The 16,888-nt window shown below is 43.9% G+C and overlaps 3 protein-coding genes and 2 long non-coding RNA genes across 8 annotated transcripts in view; 1 reads left to right on the top strand and 4 right to left on the bottom strand.

Annotated features, from left to right (window-relative positions):
• The window catches only part of LOC119135448, a 105,765-nt gene that overhangs the window by 44,884 nt on the left and 43,993 nt on the right, over nt 1-16,888 (bottom strand). The window lies entirely within an intron of this gene.
• On the bottom strand, nt 1,470-5,699 carry ncam3 (neural cell adhesion molecule 3). Of its 3 annotated transcripts, XM_037274753.1 has the most exons (17): nt 5,599-5,699; nt 5,339-5,410; nt 5,081-5,275; nt 4,852-4,986; nt 4,612-4,752; nt 4,400-4,517; nt 4,108-4,265; nt 3,890-4,023; nt 3,501-3,636; nt 3,164-3,340; nt 2,982-3,101; nt 2,421-2,551; nt 2,190-2,358; nt 1,933-2,116; nt 1,736-1,867; nt 1,584-1,623; nt 1,470-1,533 (listed from the first exon to the last, which is right to left on the bottom strand). In XM_037274753.1, the coding sequence occupies exons 1-17, from the start codon at nt 5,645-5,647 to the stop codon at nt 1,531-1,533; spliced, it is 2,094 nt and encodes a 697-aa protein (XP_037130648.1). In that variant the 5' UTR covers nt 5,648-5,699; the 3' UTR covers nt 1,470-1,530. The 3 variants fall into 3 exon arrangements, with proteins under 3 accessions (XP_037130648.1, XP_037130647.1, XP_037130649.1); XM_037274752.1 differs by lacking the exon at nt 1,470-1,533 and having other exon boundaries at nt 1,567-1,623; XM_037274754.1 differs by lacking the exon at nt 1,470-1,533 and having other exon boundaries at nt 1,567-1,623; nt 3,173-3,340.
• On the bottom strand, nt 10,952-13,891 carry sult2st3 (sulfotransferase family 2, cytosolic sulfotransferase 3). 2 transcript variants are annotated; one of them, XM_037272984.1, is made up of 6 exons: nt 13,741-13,891; nt 12,145-12,353; nt 11,956-12,082; nt 11,728-11,822; nt 11,465-11,645; nt 10,952-11,328 (listed from the first exon to the last, which is right to left on the bottom strand). In XM_037272984.1, the coding sequence occupies exons 1-6, from the start codon at nt 13,874-13,876 to the stop codon at nt 11,204-11,206; spliced, it is 873 nt and encodes a 290-aa protein (XP_037128879.1). In that variant the 5' UTR covers nt 13,877-13,891; the 3' UTR covers nt 10,952-11,203. The 2 variants fall into 2 exon arrangements, with proteins under 2 accessions (XP_037128879.1, XP_037128878.1); XM_037272983.1 differs by lacking the exon at nt 13,741-13,891 and adding an exon at nt 13,027-13,393.
• LOC119135447 lies at nt 13,794-14,035 on the top strand. The gene is made up of 2 exons (XR_005100559.1): nt 13,794-13,922; nt 13,993-14,035. It is a non-coding gene; the product is annotated as an uncharacterized LOC119135447 (long non-coding RNA).
• On the bottom strand, nt 14,422-16,874 carry tmem147 (transmembrane protein 147). Its single transcript, XM_037272995.1, has 8 exons — nt 16,774-16,874; nt 16,539-16,641; nt 15,909-15,978; nt 15,725-15,790; nt 15,398-15,534; nt 15,248-15,332; nt 14,978-15,099; nt 14,422-14,881 (listed from the first exon to the last, which is right to left on the bottom strand). The coding sequence occupies exons 2-8, from the start codon at nt 16,613-16,615 to the stop codon at nt 14,761-14,763; spliced, it is 678 nt and encodes a 225-aa protein (XP_037128890.1). The 5' UTR covers nt 16,616-16,641; nt 16,774-16,874; the 3' UTR covers nt 14,422-14,760.

Here is a 16,888-nt window from a genome sequence, read left to right as displayed (position 1 = left end):
CGTAGGAGTAGGCGTACTGTATCTGACTTGCAAATATTTTCCTCTTCAATTTCTACCAATTGGGCCCAATGACTGACTCATTCGATGTGCCTTATTAGTCTTCTATGGTCTCAGGTTTGAATGCTAAATTGAGTGTTTGTGCTCTGACGCTATAGAAGGGTGAGAAAAAGTTGCTCTACATAGCCAAGGCTACAGAATAATAGAATAGTACAGAATACAAAGAGCGACTTCAAAACGTGATGTGAATACTTTTACTGGATATAGCACAGACACTAATAAAAACAGACATATTTACAACACAGCTTATAGGACTTGCATGCATGAACAACTTTTTGGTCAAGTAAAAATGCTGCTACATCAGAGTTTATTGGTTAGGCAGACACAAACTAGCCTAAAAAGTGAGCAACTTTAAAATAGCCATGTTCTTATCGCCTTTGGAAACAGTCCTAGCTGAGCTAAATGTTTAACGGCCTGTACGTGAGTTGGATATTTGCTCCACAAGAAAATCAGTGATAGCAGCCTCAGCACAATATTTATAAAAAGTTCATAACAATTTCCAATTGAAATAATGTTACCGTTGACAAGCACGTATTGTCTAAAGCAGTGGTCCCCAACCACCGGGCCGCGGACCGGTACCGGTCCGTGGGTCACTTGGTACCGGGCCGCCAAGCCGCACAGAAAAAAAAAAAAATGATCGACGATCAATTAATTCAGGTCAAGACACTCGTCCCGGTCACGTGACATGTTTCCCCAGTCGAGCCCGCAAAGCTAATATGTGGCGACAGGCTAACTAACCAGGCATTCAAAACTGCTTCAACACATGGAGACCAAGCATCCTGCAATAAAAGACAAACCTTAATCACTTCGGGTGTCATTGTCTCCGATTACGTCTAGATGGGACCGGCTCGTTTCTGAGAAACAAACTCAGTGCTCCCACTAATTCAACGTAATGGTGAGTTTTATTTATTCATTTGTACTTGTTTTTATGTCAGTCGTATCATTTTATTTCATCGTATTTATATATTTATTATAAATGTATTATTTATTTATTTATTTATATAAATGTATTATTTATTTATATAAATGCCGGTCCGCGAAAATATTTCTGACATGTAACCGGTCCGTGGCGCAAAAAAGGTTGGGGACCACTGGTCTAAAGCGCTCGTCCTATCCCAGCTGACTGGGAGTGAGCGGCCCACTTTGTTCTGTACTGCTCTACCGACAAATGGCTGGGCGCATACAGGAAGAAACAAACCTCGGTCTGTTTGTAACATTCATATCATGTGAGAACATTGTCATTTCAAGAATAAATTACAAAGAGCTATACCCTGTAAAAGACCGCTCACAATATTACCTTTGCATGGATGCATGACAGTTTCCATTCAACTCATCAAATATCACTTGTGACCTTTGAGTGTCTTCATAGCAACTGGAGATGGTCAACATGCGTGCTGTCCTCACAAATCAGCAGCACCGACCAAGGAGAAATCTTGTTTACACACTACGTAGTAGTATTGTATTGATGACTGCTCAAATTGATGCTTGGAATTGTTAGCAAATAGTTTGGGTTGTCTTGCTTTTCATGCGTCTGTAGCAGGCACATTTCGGTCTGGTTGAGATTTCCTGTGGGGGGGGAAAAAGCCATTTCACTTTGCACTTCCCGAAGAAATAGCAGATGAAAACTAGTGAGTGAGTGAGTGAGTGAGTGAGTGAGTGAGTGAGTGAGTGCACATACTCGTGTTTGGTGAGAGAAGCTTTGTCACAGGTGACTTCTGTGAGTGTGCCCTCTTCTTTTGAGGGAAGTGTCTGAACTTCCATATGGTGCCTTTGGCCTCTTGGAGTGGACATCCCATTCATTTTCACTTCCCTAGATCAAACAAATGGGATTAGAATCATCATCATCATGTTATGTCTACAAACCTCCACACCTACCCATTCGTAGCCCCGTCCCCTTCTTTGAGTTCCGGAACCTTCTTTCCAAAAAGTTTCACAGAGATGGACATAAGCAGGCCGCAGCGGTTTGTGTAGCAGCATGTGGCATCCACCACCAAGAAAACCAGCAGGAAGATCACCATGACGATGCCTGCCACGCCGCCTTTGGTCATGCTGCTGCGCACTGCGGGACACACGGACGGTGGGGGGGTGGAGTCAAATTAGAAAGATTTGCTCATCTTTTTTCAGAGTATTACCGGGTTTGGCCGCAGTGGTGAAGTTGAACGTTGCCGGGACGGAGGAACCGTTAGCGTTGACCGATACGATTTCCAATTGATAGTCGGAGCCAAAGGTCAGCCCTGTGAGGCCGACAGAGTTCACGTCGGCCGACAGCCGCTTCTCTTTCCACTCGGCCCTATCGTTATCCTGCACAAAAACAACAAGGATGCAACCGCTGAAGGTAACGCCGCTGGTTGAGCCCCACCCACCTCTCGATAGCGCAGATTGTAGTGCAGGAGAGGAGTGTCGCCATTATCGGTGTGTTTGAGGGGGATGAAGAAGGAGTCGCCCCCTACTTTCATCTCATCGCATAACAAAACGGGGCTGTCTGGTTCACCTACATGCCAAGGAACACACGCATGCATTACAACACGCCTCCTTGCTCATGAGCTAGCTTATTGTTTGTGTCTTACCTCCTAGAGATGGACAATGGGGGGGGGGGGCAGCAAACATCATGATGACAAGAGATGAATCATACAGTGAGTGACAAGAAAGCATGTGTGCACCAGAACCATATTCAAAAACATTGATAGGAACATTTTCACCCGAACATTAACATCTCTATTTATAAATACGTGTTGAGATGGCACTGAAATGGCACAAAGACTACAATGTGAATTCGACCATAAAATGATGCAACAAATAATTGATATGACACCCCAATAATCTTGGTCCCACAATTAATGTCAATGCATCATTTAGTTCAGTCATATTTTTCATTTCAGGAATTGTACATGCGATTGGAATGTCGTCATGTTACTAAAACTCACGTATTCCTAAGGTCCGGACAGTGTTTGTGTCTGAGAATTGCCCCCGTCCTGCCGCATTGACGGCAGCCAAACGCAGCGTGTATAATGTGTAAGGCATCAGGGAGGTCACAGCCAGGCCATCTAGCAGCACACACATCAAAACACACTTGTCCAATGATTTCAACTTTGATAGGTCCACTTGCCTGAATTACCTGAAGCCGGGACTGTCACCTCTTGCCACTGCACGTCTGCATTTTGTCTCCACTGCAGGACAAAGTGGCTAATTGGTGTTCCCCCGTTAATGGGGAGTGTTTTGAGGGAGAAGAGGACTGACGCAGGTCCAGATGACACTGACAGGTAAGGCGGAGGACCAGGCTGAGCTGAGGAAAAAGAAGATGCTTGAAATTAGATTTGGAATGAAGACACAACAATCTGGAGTTTTTTTTTTATTGTGGATAAACTTCAGCTACTGCATGTGTCTTTAAAGTGTTTTATTTTTTTCCTCATTTGCATGCAAAGATGAAGCAAGCTGTGACTTACTGTGAATTGCAACGTCTCTTGACGCATTGCCAATGATTCCAACAGCCATGCAGGAATACAAGCCACCGTCAGATGGCGCTATTTCATCAATCACTAAAACACCGCCCTCAACACGGATCCGACCAGAAGGGGAGTCCTGAAAGGTCATTGAGAACATCAAAGTAGCACTTTGAAGCTTTCCACTGTTAATATTGATGATTGTCGATCTCATGTTATTTTCGAATGCACCAATTGGACTTGAAAAGATTTTAGAATTGATTTGACGCAGCAAAATCAGATCAACTCAAGCGGCATGGTCAGCTGCTCTGAGAATCTGGACGTGTGTTTCGTTTGGCTGTATGCTTCCTCACTTTGTGACATCACAAAGTGTACTTAGCATTCCTACCTACCAGTGCTTGTCCGTTGTGCTTGTTGATCCAGCGCAGGTCAGGCTGAGGAAGTCCGGAGACGTTACAGGCCACTGCCACGCTCTGGCCCACGCTGACATTCTGCACTTCGACAGACAAAGACACTTCTGGGGCCTCTGAAACAAAAGCGCACACACTTTTGTAATATCCATACTGCGCGTGGGGGGGGGGGGAGTCAGAGGAGAGTCAAACCAACCAACCAAAGACATGAAGCATAGCGGTAGCGCTGCTTTCGCCCATCTTGTTGCTTGCCGTGCAGATGTACTCGCCGTGGTCGTCCCTGACGATGGACCTGATGGTCAGCTGGCTGCCGTCAGAGTTGAACTGGTGATGCCCGCCGGACTCATATAATGCTGGCCTGTGTGTGAGAGAGAGGAGCGAGTCAATCGCCATTATAAGGCGCTTCACCTAGTCGATCGTCTTTTCCTTTTTAATGACATGCTCGCTCCATTCTACTGCAAAAGAAATCAAGATCCTCGAATCAAGTCTTACATGCTCCAGGTGATATTGGGCTTGGGGTGCCCGTCGACCAAACACAGCAAGGTAACGTTGCTGTCTGGTCCAGCCATGACTTTCTTCACCTCTTCCTTCATATGTGCAGTGGGAGGAGCTGTTTTCACAGGTTTCACAACAGCAATTGGGTTGAATGCAAATTGAAAAGGATGCTCTGCTTTCTGTCGATTGCTGACGCAACGTTGGCGTACCATTGACAACAATAGATACGGAAAGTTGCTTGGAGACGGGCCTTCCTCTGATTTGGGCCTGGCACACGTACGTCCCGGCATCCTGTCGCTTCACTTTTTCAAAGACGAGTGTGTTATCAAGCAGCTGCCGTATATTTTGTCCTGAGAAATAAGAAGAAGGGGAAAAAAACAATCAGAAAATCCCTCCCTCGGAAATGATTTGCCAAATGATCATATGGAGATGAGCTTGCGCTCGCTTACCTTGAGACGGGCTCTCCTGGCCGTATAACCAGCGGACCTCCACCGCCGGCTGGCCCGATACCCGACAAGGTGCCGCCCCATCTGTACCCTCCAAAAACTCATGATAGGTGGCGGTGCTCTCAAATGACGGACCCTCTGACAAGAAATACCAGAGGCTTCTAAATTCTTCTCACAGACCAAAATGCAGCAAGCAACTGCTTGTCATGCAACCGATGATGCGCTTCCATACCATAAACGTAAATCTGCGTCTGCACATCGTCCTTGTGACCGTTTTCAAAGTCACACAGGCAGGTGTACCTTCCCGCATCCTCCAATGTGGCGCTCTTGATGACCAGCTTCGAAGAGGACTCATCTACACTTGAAATGAACTCTTTGTCGATGTCTTCGCCATCCCGTTGCCATGTGATTTGTCCTTCACCCCCAGCTGAGAGAGCAAGTTACGTGTTGATGAGATGCATCAAAGTCAGCTGGATTTCAAACGACTGACCTTTACACAAGAGCAAAAACTCATCTCCGACTTGAATGTCCTGCTTGCTGGTGATGATGTCCATTTTGGCATCTGAGAGGCAAAGAGAGGAAAGATACATTCTTTCATTCTGCAAATGTGACACCTCAAATGAATGAGTCACTCATCTCTCATTCAACTTCCATTGACTTTACGAGAGAAAGAAAAAAGATCAAAACAATCCAACGCTGTTGAGATGACATTTTCTATAGCTACAAACAACAATAAAGAACAGAACTGACCTGTGCTGCACACAAGCAGAAGCAACAAAATGGTGATCTCTTTTGTCATGGTCACCGCAAAAATCTGGTCAGAGGGATGGGAGGGTCTGCTGCGTCCGTCCCAGGCTTTATAGGGGATGAAAGGAAACAACAAGTGGGTTGGCTCTCATCTCCTCCCGACCTCTTCATCATTTTCTCATTCATGAGCAACTGGCAAACAAATGTCTTCAAAAGTTAGGATCAACATTTTGTCCAAATAATGAATGAGTGAGTGAGTGAGTGAGTGAGTGAGTGAGTGAGTGAGTGAGTGAGTGAGTGAGTGAGTGAGTGAGTGAGTGAGTGAGTGAGTGCCTTTTGGTTGAGAGGTCCCAATGAGTTCATTGGCAAATGATCCAAAAAATGCATTTCACATTCTGTAGGTACTTTCTGCCCATGATCGTGCAGCATGGATTGGACTGTGCATGCCATTACGTACATGGATGACTGTTGAGTAACGGCCAAATACATTTCATGCTCTGAATGATTGTTCTTTCATCTTGGTAGATAGAGTGAGTGGAAGTAGCTGTTCCCGCGGGTCCTATCATTTGCGTTTGCTGCCCCTCCCTCCCAATCGATCAGTATCTGCACTCCAGAGAGCAAGCAGCTAATCAAAAGATAAATAGTCCCTTAGGGGTATCTATCAGGTTGACTATCAGGAGGTGCTATTATAGCTCATTCAATTGGAGCGTGCTCCAAATGAGAGCCATTAACATGGGTGGGCATCCACTGACCATGGCAATATTAGCCTGCTTGTCAGAAAATGCTCGAAATTTCAATCAAAAGAAAAACCATGCAGTCTCAAAGCTGGCTTTTAGATTGAACGGTCATTTGAAAATGGACAAGCAAATCAGAGCAGCTTTTGCCATCCATCCATGCCTTCATGTTGGGACATGTTGGAATGTGACATGAAGTCCCACCACTTGCTAATTGCAAATCTGTCTTTTCTTATTCCAAGTCTTTTGGATCAACCGCTCCTCTTGCATGTCTTCCAGTAATGACAGACAATACATGACAGACAATACATGACATCCTACGATAGTAAATATACTTCGATAATGTAAGCACAGATTTTGGAAAACTGGAAAAACTGTTGATACAAACAATGGCAGAAAAACAATGAGAGGACAGTGAAGACATGATGGCGAGACAGAAGGAAGTGAAAGGATGCTGGTGATTGGACAAAAGATGCTCCTCTCACTCAGTGTGTGTGCGTGTCTGTGCCTGTGATGGCCACAGTTCATGTTGTAGGTCATTGGCCGAAATATGGAATGAAAAGGAAAATTGTTGAAAGGTAAATAAGGAAAGCGCCATTGTCCTGCCATGCTGCAATTGATTTAACTGTAGAGGTAATGGTAACCAAATACAAATGTACATTGCACTTTTCACATTTCAACTCACTTCAAATGTTGAAAACAGCACAATGATGCGTTTGTCAGGAAGAGGATGTTAAGAAGAAGCAAACTGCGGGTGCAAATGAAGAGGCCGCAATTCCATGACATAAGCCAGAGTTTGACCTCATTGTCTGTTGTTATCAGTGTGAAAGCGATGGCGACGTTGCTCTCTATATTTATCCGCATTATGCTTGTACACAGTCAAGACACTGGAAGGTCACGTCAACCTTTGTTCACAAAAGCCATTGTGTCGCTAATAAACAGAAGCGTATTCTACTTTGTCCCAAACTGCACATGCACAACTCCGGAGCTGTCCAAGGTTTCCACATGAAAACAAAAAAAAAGGATTCTTCCTGTTGTGTGCTTCTGACTTGATGACATAAAAGGTACAAATTTAGGAACGACATAAGCATGGTAGCACACAAAGAAAGGATTTTTCAGTCAAAGACACGTCACTCGACTTGGTCGTTAAAACAATCCAGACTGGTGCTTTTCATTCTTTCGTGAGAGTCTTAATGCCAGCGAGCAGCCACAACATTGAAAGCCGCGCGACAAGCGCCAGCTCCAGATTGTGCCATGCTGCGACACGCACGCATCCGTCCTTTGTCGACAAGCTACAAACCTAATTGCTCACCACTCACATCTTTCTATTCTATTCTTTTATTTCATTCCGTTCTATTCTTGGATGAGTTTTGAATGGAAAACAATCAACTCATTTGTTGTAAAACAGGAACTTGGACACTCACATGTTTGTTTTGCATGCCTTCATACGTGAATGGATCCATGTCCAAACATTGCAGTGAAGGATGTCATCCTCCAAACAGAAACCAAAATAAAGACATTGCCAGAAGCAATAAACAGCTTGCGTTTATTTATTGTATTATCTTTAGCAGTTGTGTTTTATTTGGAACATTTAAGCAAATTCCTTTTGTGATTTGGGAGTGCTCTTCCCCATGCCAAGGTGTTTGGGCTACATTTATTTACTCTACCCTTGGTGACACATGACCTGCTATATCAACAACCTTACTAGATGCATAAATACAATCAGAGAAGCTGCAAAGAGTAGAGAGCAGCATCCTCCCCTCCGTCCATCCGTCTGTCTGTCCTTCCGCCAGCCTGTCTGGGTGCTGAGCGAATGCTACGTGACTGTTGTGTCTGCGCTCCATTCAGGGATTTCTCTTGTTTGTTTTGTTGGATCACTTTGGGGCCTCCCTGACCACATCCTCAAATTACAGAGTAGAGCTGCTACACTTTTAGTTTACATTACAATTCTTTTTTAGTAGTTTGAAATTTGACCCCCGCCCCCCAAAAAAACAATTTACTGCAACTGCCCATACACAATGTTGTCCATAAATTAAATATTTGAGGTGCAAAATGTGTTATCTCTGACATTGTACTGTACTGTGCCTTAAATTTAGTCTGCCTTAAATGTTGAAGCGCACCTCCCCTTTTTGCAAAAACCTTATATATATATATATATCTATTTTTTTTTTTTGGGGTATAAATGTTTGAACAAATACATGTTTACTGTCTACTCACGTCATTATCCCAATTCTAGGTCCCTGAAAAAAGCAAGGCTGATCCAAAATAGGCTCCATGTGTGCTTCAATGCGTGCAGGAAGTGTTGCTCAAACAATGGACACTTTACTGCTGCGACCATAAAACAATAGCACACCTTTCAATGGAAGCAAATGCAGTTTTAATCGGACAGATTCATTATTGTTCACCATCTAGCAACTAAAAATCCCAAGCAATGTATTTTCAGATTGCTCTCTTGGGGCTGGCTGGCTGGCTGGCTGGCTGGCTGGCTGGCTGTGTGGATCCGACAGTTCTCCTATGATATTTGGGGCATCTTCTCCCCCTCTTTTGCCGTCTGTCTGCTTCTAACCCTACGTGACCGGACCAGAGCCAGTCAGTGCCAATGGAGGCCGCCATGACGCAGATAATGCTAACTAGCTTCCTGCTATTACTGCAAATTGCCCCACAGCCCGGAATTCAGCAGACACCCTGGGTGGGTCGTGACTCTGAGTGTGTGCGCGTGCGTGTGGTTGAGTTCCCGTGTGTGTTTATTGGCTAATTAATTCCTTTGAAACAATATGAATAAGAAAATCCAAGTGGGATCCAAATGATGAAGTATTACAAGTTTTGCCCAATTTGATTTTGTTTTACAAGCAAGGAGGAAAATGATGCTGGAGAAAATTGCTCTCACCTCATGTTTTTAACACCATCCCCCAATTTTTAACACTGCTCGATATGCAGGGTCTGAAAAAGAGCAAGAAAAGTCCAATATTGACCTTCACAAAGCAAAGCAGGCAGTTGTGCATAATGCGGTGGTGGGCGGTGTACATCATGCGCTCTACACATTTCACCTTATCGCTCGACAGTATTCTATATGACCCTGGGGAGGGAACGCGGCAGCCTGTACCTATCTAACAAAGGCATCAAAGACACACGGGCAATTTAGCAAATGAGCGCGACAATGAAACGTATGTTTCCCAGAATGTGGATGAACGACGCTATTTCCCACGCCCGCCATCGCCCACGAGACAGGATGTCTTTAATCGTGGGATGAATCCCACTTTGAGTGTCTAGCCATTTTCTTTACGGCTTATTACTGCGTTTTGGGCCACACTTAAGGAACAAAAGTCATTTGGAAACATTGTTGAAATCGTGCAATTGCAAATGGTTCCATTTGACAATAATCCCAGAGAAACCTGTTGTAAACAAACGAACGGAGCGATCAAAACATTTTGTTGGCCTAAAGTAAACTTTTGGAACATCAGATAAATATGAGCATGTCTCCGGGTAGACTCAAGAGGACTCGGTTAGCTGAATGACCTTTGGAGCAGTGTGTGTGCGTGCGTACGTCTTGATGAGAGGAGGCATCAAAGAAGCCAAGCATCCTGTGGGCAACCCAGGGCAGGACCAGTGGGCGCAAGGCAGTGGCAAAGTGGGTGTCCTTGGGTAGGCACCACCAGGTCTGCAATACACTCACATGCATGGAACACACACTTGCACGCACACACACACTGACAAAATGGGCCTCCATGTAATTGATTGTAATGATGTAGTGTCAGGACTCAGGGGACAGATAAGACACACGCACACACGTGCACACACACGCACGCACGCACACACACTCCTTGCCTCCAGTGCCGCTCATACGGTTGTTCAACAAAAACATTTGAACAAAAAAATTAGAATGACTTTATTGTCATTGTCGAATGAAATGAAGCTATTCTAGCAAGGCCTTGGTGGTGGCCGGTTGTGCTGCCACGCTTCAGTCAGCTTGCACCAGGGCGGTTTTCACATTCCTTTCAGAGCCATGTCACTTTTAAACTGTATATAAAATTGGAGAATTAGAATTCATTGATTAAATTAATTGACTGACTCTAGACTGGTCACCAGTCAACAAGCACTGCCAGAGTTTCTGGGTTTGTGAAAAAAGAAACACTATTGGTCCCTCCGCATCAATGCTGGAAATAAAAAGGGAATCAAATTGTGATTGCTTCATTTTGGCATATGTTTGCCTCCTTACTGATTGATCAGAACTAGACTGAGCATTATTACAAATGAGGTGTTTTTTTCTGATACAGTAGTACAATACTGTATGTGTACTTCATTGCGTTCAGTATTTGCGTACGTGCATGTATGTCACTGAAATTCATTGGACGACGGTCAAATGTGTTCGTTTGCTGCCACCTATTGGTTGCCTATGGAAGCCAATTATCACTCAGTAACACGTCCTTTTTTTTTTGTCTTTCTGTCTTTGTTTTTGATTAAAGTGTGTAAGCTTGACTGCTTGTCGTTATATTGGCATGCATTTCAATACTGTATCCACATTACAAAAGCCCTGCACTAAATAGTTTGACATTCATTTATTCTGCCACTTTGACAAACACGATTGTGGGACTAAATAAAAAAAGTGAAAAAAGCCAAACAAGTAGTTCCTGAAAATCATTTAATGCTGTGATATGTAGCGCAATATCATGTAAGGGAAGAGGGATCACACTTGTGAGATTCAAAACATACACCGTGATCAATAAGAATTATGCTTGTTAGTATGGCAGGATGCACTGGTCGGGGTTCATATCGTTCTTGGATTGGGTGCCATTAGTACGCAGGGAAAAGGACTTTTGAGGATTCCATAACTTACTTGCGAATGTGACATTTCTACGTTTGTTACATCTGCTACGTCAAGCATCGTCATCTAAGTTCCACGGCAGGGTGAAGCGCTCCCCCTCCAGCTCCTTGTAAATCACCGAGGAGAAGTGGGCCAGTTGCTTTGAACTAAAGTGGTTTTTCCAGTCTCCAGCAACACCTAAAGCACAGACAAAACAGCGAGTGAGTGAGTCCAAACAAGAAAACGCAAAGAAAAATACACCATAGAGTTGGCAATTGCAGGTCGTATTTTTTTCACCATCATCATCATCATCATCCATGGCCAGTTGCCTCACCTTTCCTAAGGAAGTGACACTTGTCAGAGTCCATGTATATCTTGGGGACCAAACTGAAATTGGACATAATGTTGGCTTGCATCGACTTGAAAGAAGAATGGTCGGCTATTTTCTCGATGACGTCGTCATTCAGGTTCTTTCCCAGAAAATCGGACATAAGCCGTAGAGCTGCAGGAAGATCCTGCAAGGTATGAATGTTTCTTCATGAAGTGTGTGTGTGTGTGCAGCAGAGGGAGGATTGATGATACAGAAAGCCTTTTTACTTGAATCATTTGCTCATATGTGATAAACATAATTCTGTCTCCCATGTCTGCGTGCCTCCAGCTCTTGACATGGTCGCTCCATTTGCCAAACATCACTGTAGACAGACAACACACACACACAATCCTCAACGGATACACCAATTTGGTCCAAAGTATACAAACAATCTGACATGGTTATTTCTATGATGATTATTTCTTTTGACAAAAGGATTGTTTTTCTAAGGAAACCTCTGCCTTCCAGGAACTTGTCGATAAATTCATCCCAGGTTCCAGGGTCTTCGAGGAAAGTGGCCATTTGGTGGAAGTAATAGGAAGACACAACGACATCCTTGGGGTTCCTCATTACATAGATCACCTGACGGAGGGGGCTCAAATGAGTTCAAGCCAGGATGAGCAAGAAGATACAGCACTACTGACCTTGGCTTTGGAGGAGAAGAAGGACTGTGGCATGAGTTGGGAAGGAAAATGTGTGACCAGTGCTCGTGGAGAAGTCAAGTGATCCACAACGACTTGTAATCTTTTCTCCTCCAGCCAGGGAACTCTATCCCAGTTGGGAATGGTTTGGATGGGTGTCAAGTCCCCACCATTGAGCAGCAGCGGGAGGATCTCTTGCATCCAGATTGTACCTGCGGACGAGACAATGCACATTACTCGATGGATATACATTGTGGGACAAAAGTTGTAGCGTCGTCATCGTAATTTGGGATTGTCCTTTCGTATGCATGCATGATGAATGTAGACTAAAGAAAAGGAACAAGACGAGAAAAGCCAAGCAACTAGAAAAACCAAGAAGACATGAGACGCAAACAACCCGACAGGGTGTGACGGTCACGCAGACAGGACTTAAATACAAGACAGCTAACGAGAGGCGGGTGAGGGTGATCACACTGATCGGAGCACAGGAGGGGAGGAGAGGAGCACACAGACACGCCAACCTAAACTATGACAACATTAAAACAAGGAAACAAACTGTGACAGATCTTGACATATTATTTTGAATGAAGCTGTTACATTTCATATACTTCCAAGAATTTCTTTCCCTGTCTGTCCAAACCTCCACTTATTTTGATAACATCATTTGCCTTAATATTTTTGTCTTTTTCTTATGCCACCTGACCTTAGTGTTTATTTTTGAGCGACTTGGACTGCACCATCATTCAACATTCAGTCCTGCACGTATTTGCATTGACTCCATTCATATTGCCACAAATGGTCTCAATCTGTGTATGTTAAAGGACAACGTGGAGAATCCATGACTAGTGTGGAAGGAATATCATCCGAAACTCAATCAACACTGACCTGACTTTGGGTACGTGACGGCGATGACGTCATCGTCTTTAAAAGTGAAATCCTGTGCAACAAATGTCAGGCTTTCTTGAGAGTGGGTTTCCTTTGGCAACATAAGTCCATGGCGCAAAATATACAAGTCTTCTGCAGACATTGTGTTTGTTCTTCCAACTATCCAGGGACGAGCCAGGCGGAACCGCTGAGACGTTCACGTCCGCGTAAATACGTCAATATACTTGACCAAGTTGGGCTTTTCAAGATATTTCAGACAAGCCTTCACGTGTATGATTGTTTTCGGAAGCTCGAAAAGTTAATGCCAACAACCAAGGTAAACAAGGAAACGACAAAAGTATACACATGACTTAAAAATATGCAGAGGTCCGAGGGTACGGGAAGTAAGCACAGAACTTCCCAGCCACCACCAATCTAATGGAATGTTCCCGGGGGTGCACAATAACGCAAAACTTAACAAATGACATTTTTGTGGTGCTTTGAGGGTGTTATCAGTTGTAAAACAACACGTTCTCCTACCATTGAAATACAAAGTATGCGTAAAGATGTGAATTGATTGGACGCATAGTTCAAATGTCCAGGTAGGTCCATTCTGCCACTACCAATAATTAAGGCATGTTGCATTTGATTATATTAAGCTTCAGACTTACAACAACTCCTCCATGTTCTTCAAAGGGGAACTCAAAAGAGAAAACGGTGAGTTCATGAATGTACCTGATTTGGGATATGTCACAGAAAAGACATCGGTGTCCTCCACAGAGAAATGTTCTGCATATTTCAAGCTCTCCTCGGAGTGTGCCCCGGGTGGCAGGGCCAGGCCGTGGTACTTGATGTAGCTCTGCCAGGACATAGCGACTGGAGCTCTGCTGTAGGACAGTCACGCTTCACTCCTTAAGGTAGACGTCAGCTGACGGGGATGGACCACTTCTTCCCATTTGGAGTAACTGCAGTTTGCTGATTTTTCAGGAGTACAGGAATCAGTCAAATGTATGATGTAGCACTTGGAGGAAAAAAAAAATCTGATTGGGTTGGATTTGAGTGGTCGTGGTGATGCCAACTGACACACATTGTTAAGACGGTTTCCTGCAGCTTGAGATGGTGGCCCTCTGCTGCCAGATCATACTTCTTCAATTGACTGTGGAATGTGCAAGGCATTATTCTTGCATACAGCAGCCACAGTGTATCAACAGAGAAAGCAATGTGTGGCATATTAGCAAACAGTCGTGAGCATTGACAGCATTCCACCAAGACTACAATCCGGCAAGTGGAAGATGATATTTCATCCAGAATCGAGGAAGAACCACAAAAGCATCATTTCTTCTTTTGAAACACGTCAAAGAGTGACATTTAAGAAACGATGGGTACGCGTCGAATAAATGACCAGGGATACCTCTGTTAGTCGTAAAACATTTATCACATACAGATCAAATTTTGTCTTGATGAAAAATCAATTCTTCTCACTTCGATCATGACATGCATGTCAAAGTTGGAAAATGACATCTCTAGTGTCCACGCTAAGCAAATATATATACAGGATCAAAATGTGTTGTTAAATGAGTCCTTAAAAAGGCAGAACATGAATGTTACTTGCAACGGCTTCATTTGAGATCAAAATACAAAATAGAGCATTTCACAAAATCTCAGTCGTTGTAAGAGAGAATGTCTTTTCCATCGCAGGCCCGCAACTTCCACAATTTGGGGAGCAAAAAAAGAAAAAGCTCACTTGGCGCTACCTTAGTTACTGTGCACCAAGGTGACAAAGAGAAAAAGTGAACAAAGAGAGATGGCGCCAGTCAGCACAGCCTTCACCAATAACACGGTCCAGCTGCCCAACAGGAAGGCATGGATAAACAACCTGCACACCCACATGGAAAAACAACTTTAATCAGATGTTTTGCTCATTCCTGCAGCTCTGATGCTCTCTCTCTGTGTGTGTTGAGGATGCACTTACTCCATTAAGAAGGACTTGTAGACGCAGAGCGCCAGCAGCACGGTAACAGGGAACCGAAAGCTTTTGGGAAGGTCGTAGCGCGTAAACATCCACACCACTGCCGCCATGGCGATATAATGTACCTGGAGACACAAAAACACGCTGACCATCTTTTCAGACGTTGACGTGACTGCAAAATGGAATCCTACGTTTGTGGTGCCGGTGCTAATGTGAACACAAAAAGGAAGGAAGGAAGGAAGGAAGGAAGGAAGGAAGGAAAAAGACACTCACCAAACTGATATTGGAGTCAAAGCTCATCTGGATATATTTCCAGTCAAACTCGATCCCTCTGGCCCCGACCCAGAGAGGAAGACATCTGACAAGCAGAACATTTGACATGAACACTGTTGATGAGCTTTAAAAAAGGAAAAGAAAGCTTACCTTGACATGACAAGTTCGGCGGTTGCCCAGCCCATAGCGGCCACCATGATTTTGTACTCTCCTTTGCCAGCATTACGTGACATGACGAGATGGAGGCCCAACAGATCTGCAAGGTCCACTGTTGCTTTCATAAATTCCTGATACAAACACACAGTCAGATCCATAACACACTTGCAAATCAAGCGCACACACACATGTGTGTATACCTTTGGGTAATTACATTGCATTGGGCTCATTGAAGCAATCAAGTTGGTCACTGGAGGTCACATCAACTTTTGTTTTCAAAATGATCTCATCTAGCGTATGGAGTGGCTTCATGTCACTTACCCCAACAAAGTCATAAACTCCAGCTCCTCCTTCCCAGGTGGGGAAAAACGTTGCAAGGAACAGCATCTGACAAACAACAACACCAGGGTTCACATTGTTCTCATGGAGCAGTACCCAAGGGAGAAAAGTGCGGACAGGCCATTTAGCATCCACTAGCTTGAAGCTCGCTCGCTAGCTCACTCACTTTGCAGAGCTGGACAAAAAGGTAGGTAGCTCCAGCCTGGACACACCTCCAGAAAGCGTTGTACTCAGAACTAACAATGGGACACAATCATTATTAGGACAAGAAAATAGGACCTCCAAAGGAAGTGTCAATGTTCCTTTACCTCCTACAATATGCTCAAATAAAAGCAACAATTGCTTGTCAACATGAAGTCCTACCATTTGTAAAATACTAAGAGGATTGGGCAGACCCTCTCAATGCGCTGACACGACTAAGCTGATTAGCAAACCCTTTTGTTTGTTTCGGAAATAGCAACTCATGTTGCATGAAAATAATGGGAAGCGATTCTTCAAATCACCAACACCTTTGATGTGATACTATTTCAATATAAATGGACTTTTTCTTTCATACATCATTGTGAAAACCTGCATGGCATTCTAAGCACCATTTATTTCAAACAAGGCTATCATTTCCAGATGACTCTGGATACCGTACCTCAATAATTTATGTTTTTTTTTTCCAACGTTCTGAGCTCTTTCCAATTAAACAACTGTAGCAATTGTTTTTTTTCTTCACAGACCAATATCATCATTTTACTTTCATTTTGTGGCTGTCTTAACAATCGTTGGAGACAAAAAAAGATCTACTTACAGCCCGCTGCACTTGTATGTTATAAAGTAAGGAAAATAGGCCAAAGCAAAACAATTTCCAAAATGAAACAGGGTCATGATGGCTGCTCAGATAATCCGATGGCCTGTGGAAAAAGATGTGCACGGCATTCATCGTGTGTGTGTTCACACAACTGGACTGACACAATATAGATAGATTCACACACACATTTGTCCTCACAAACATTTAGCATTGATATTCGTGAGACGTCACTTACAATGACAAATGCTGGAAGGGAGAGGAGGCAGAAAGTCGACAGTCGGTACCGGAAGTTAAGGACGTGCAACAGTCAAATCCCTCCGACAGAGTTTCCGCTAGGAACCCAGATTGTT

Source organism: Syngnathus acus, chromosome 16 (genome assembly GCF_901709675.1).
Source record: "Syngnathus acus chromosome 16, fSynAcu1.2, whole genome shotgun sequence".
NCBI classification, from domain to species: domain Eukaryota; kingdom Metazoa; phylum Chordata; class Actinopteri; order Syngnathiformes; family Syngnathidae; genus Syngnathus; species Syngnathus acus.
This window is presented reverse-complemented; position numbering and strand designations above follow the sequence as displayed.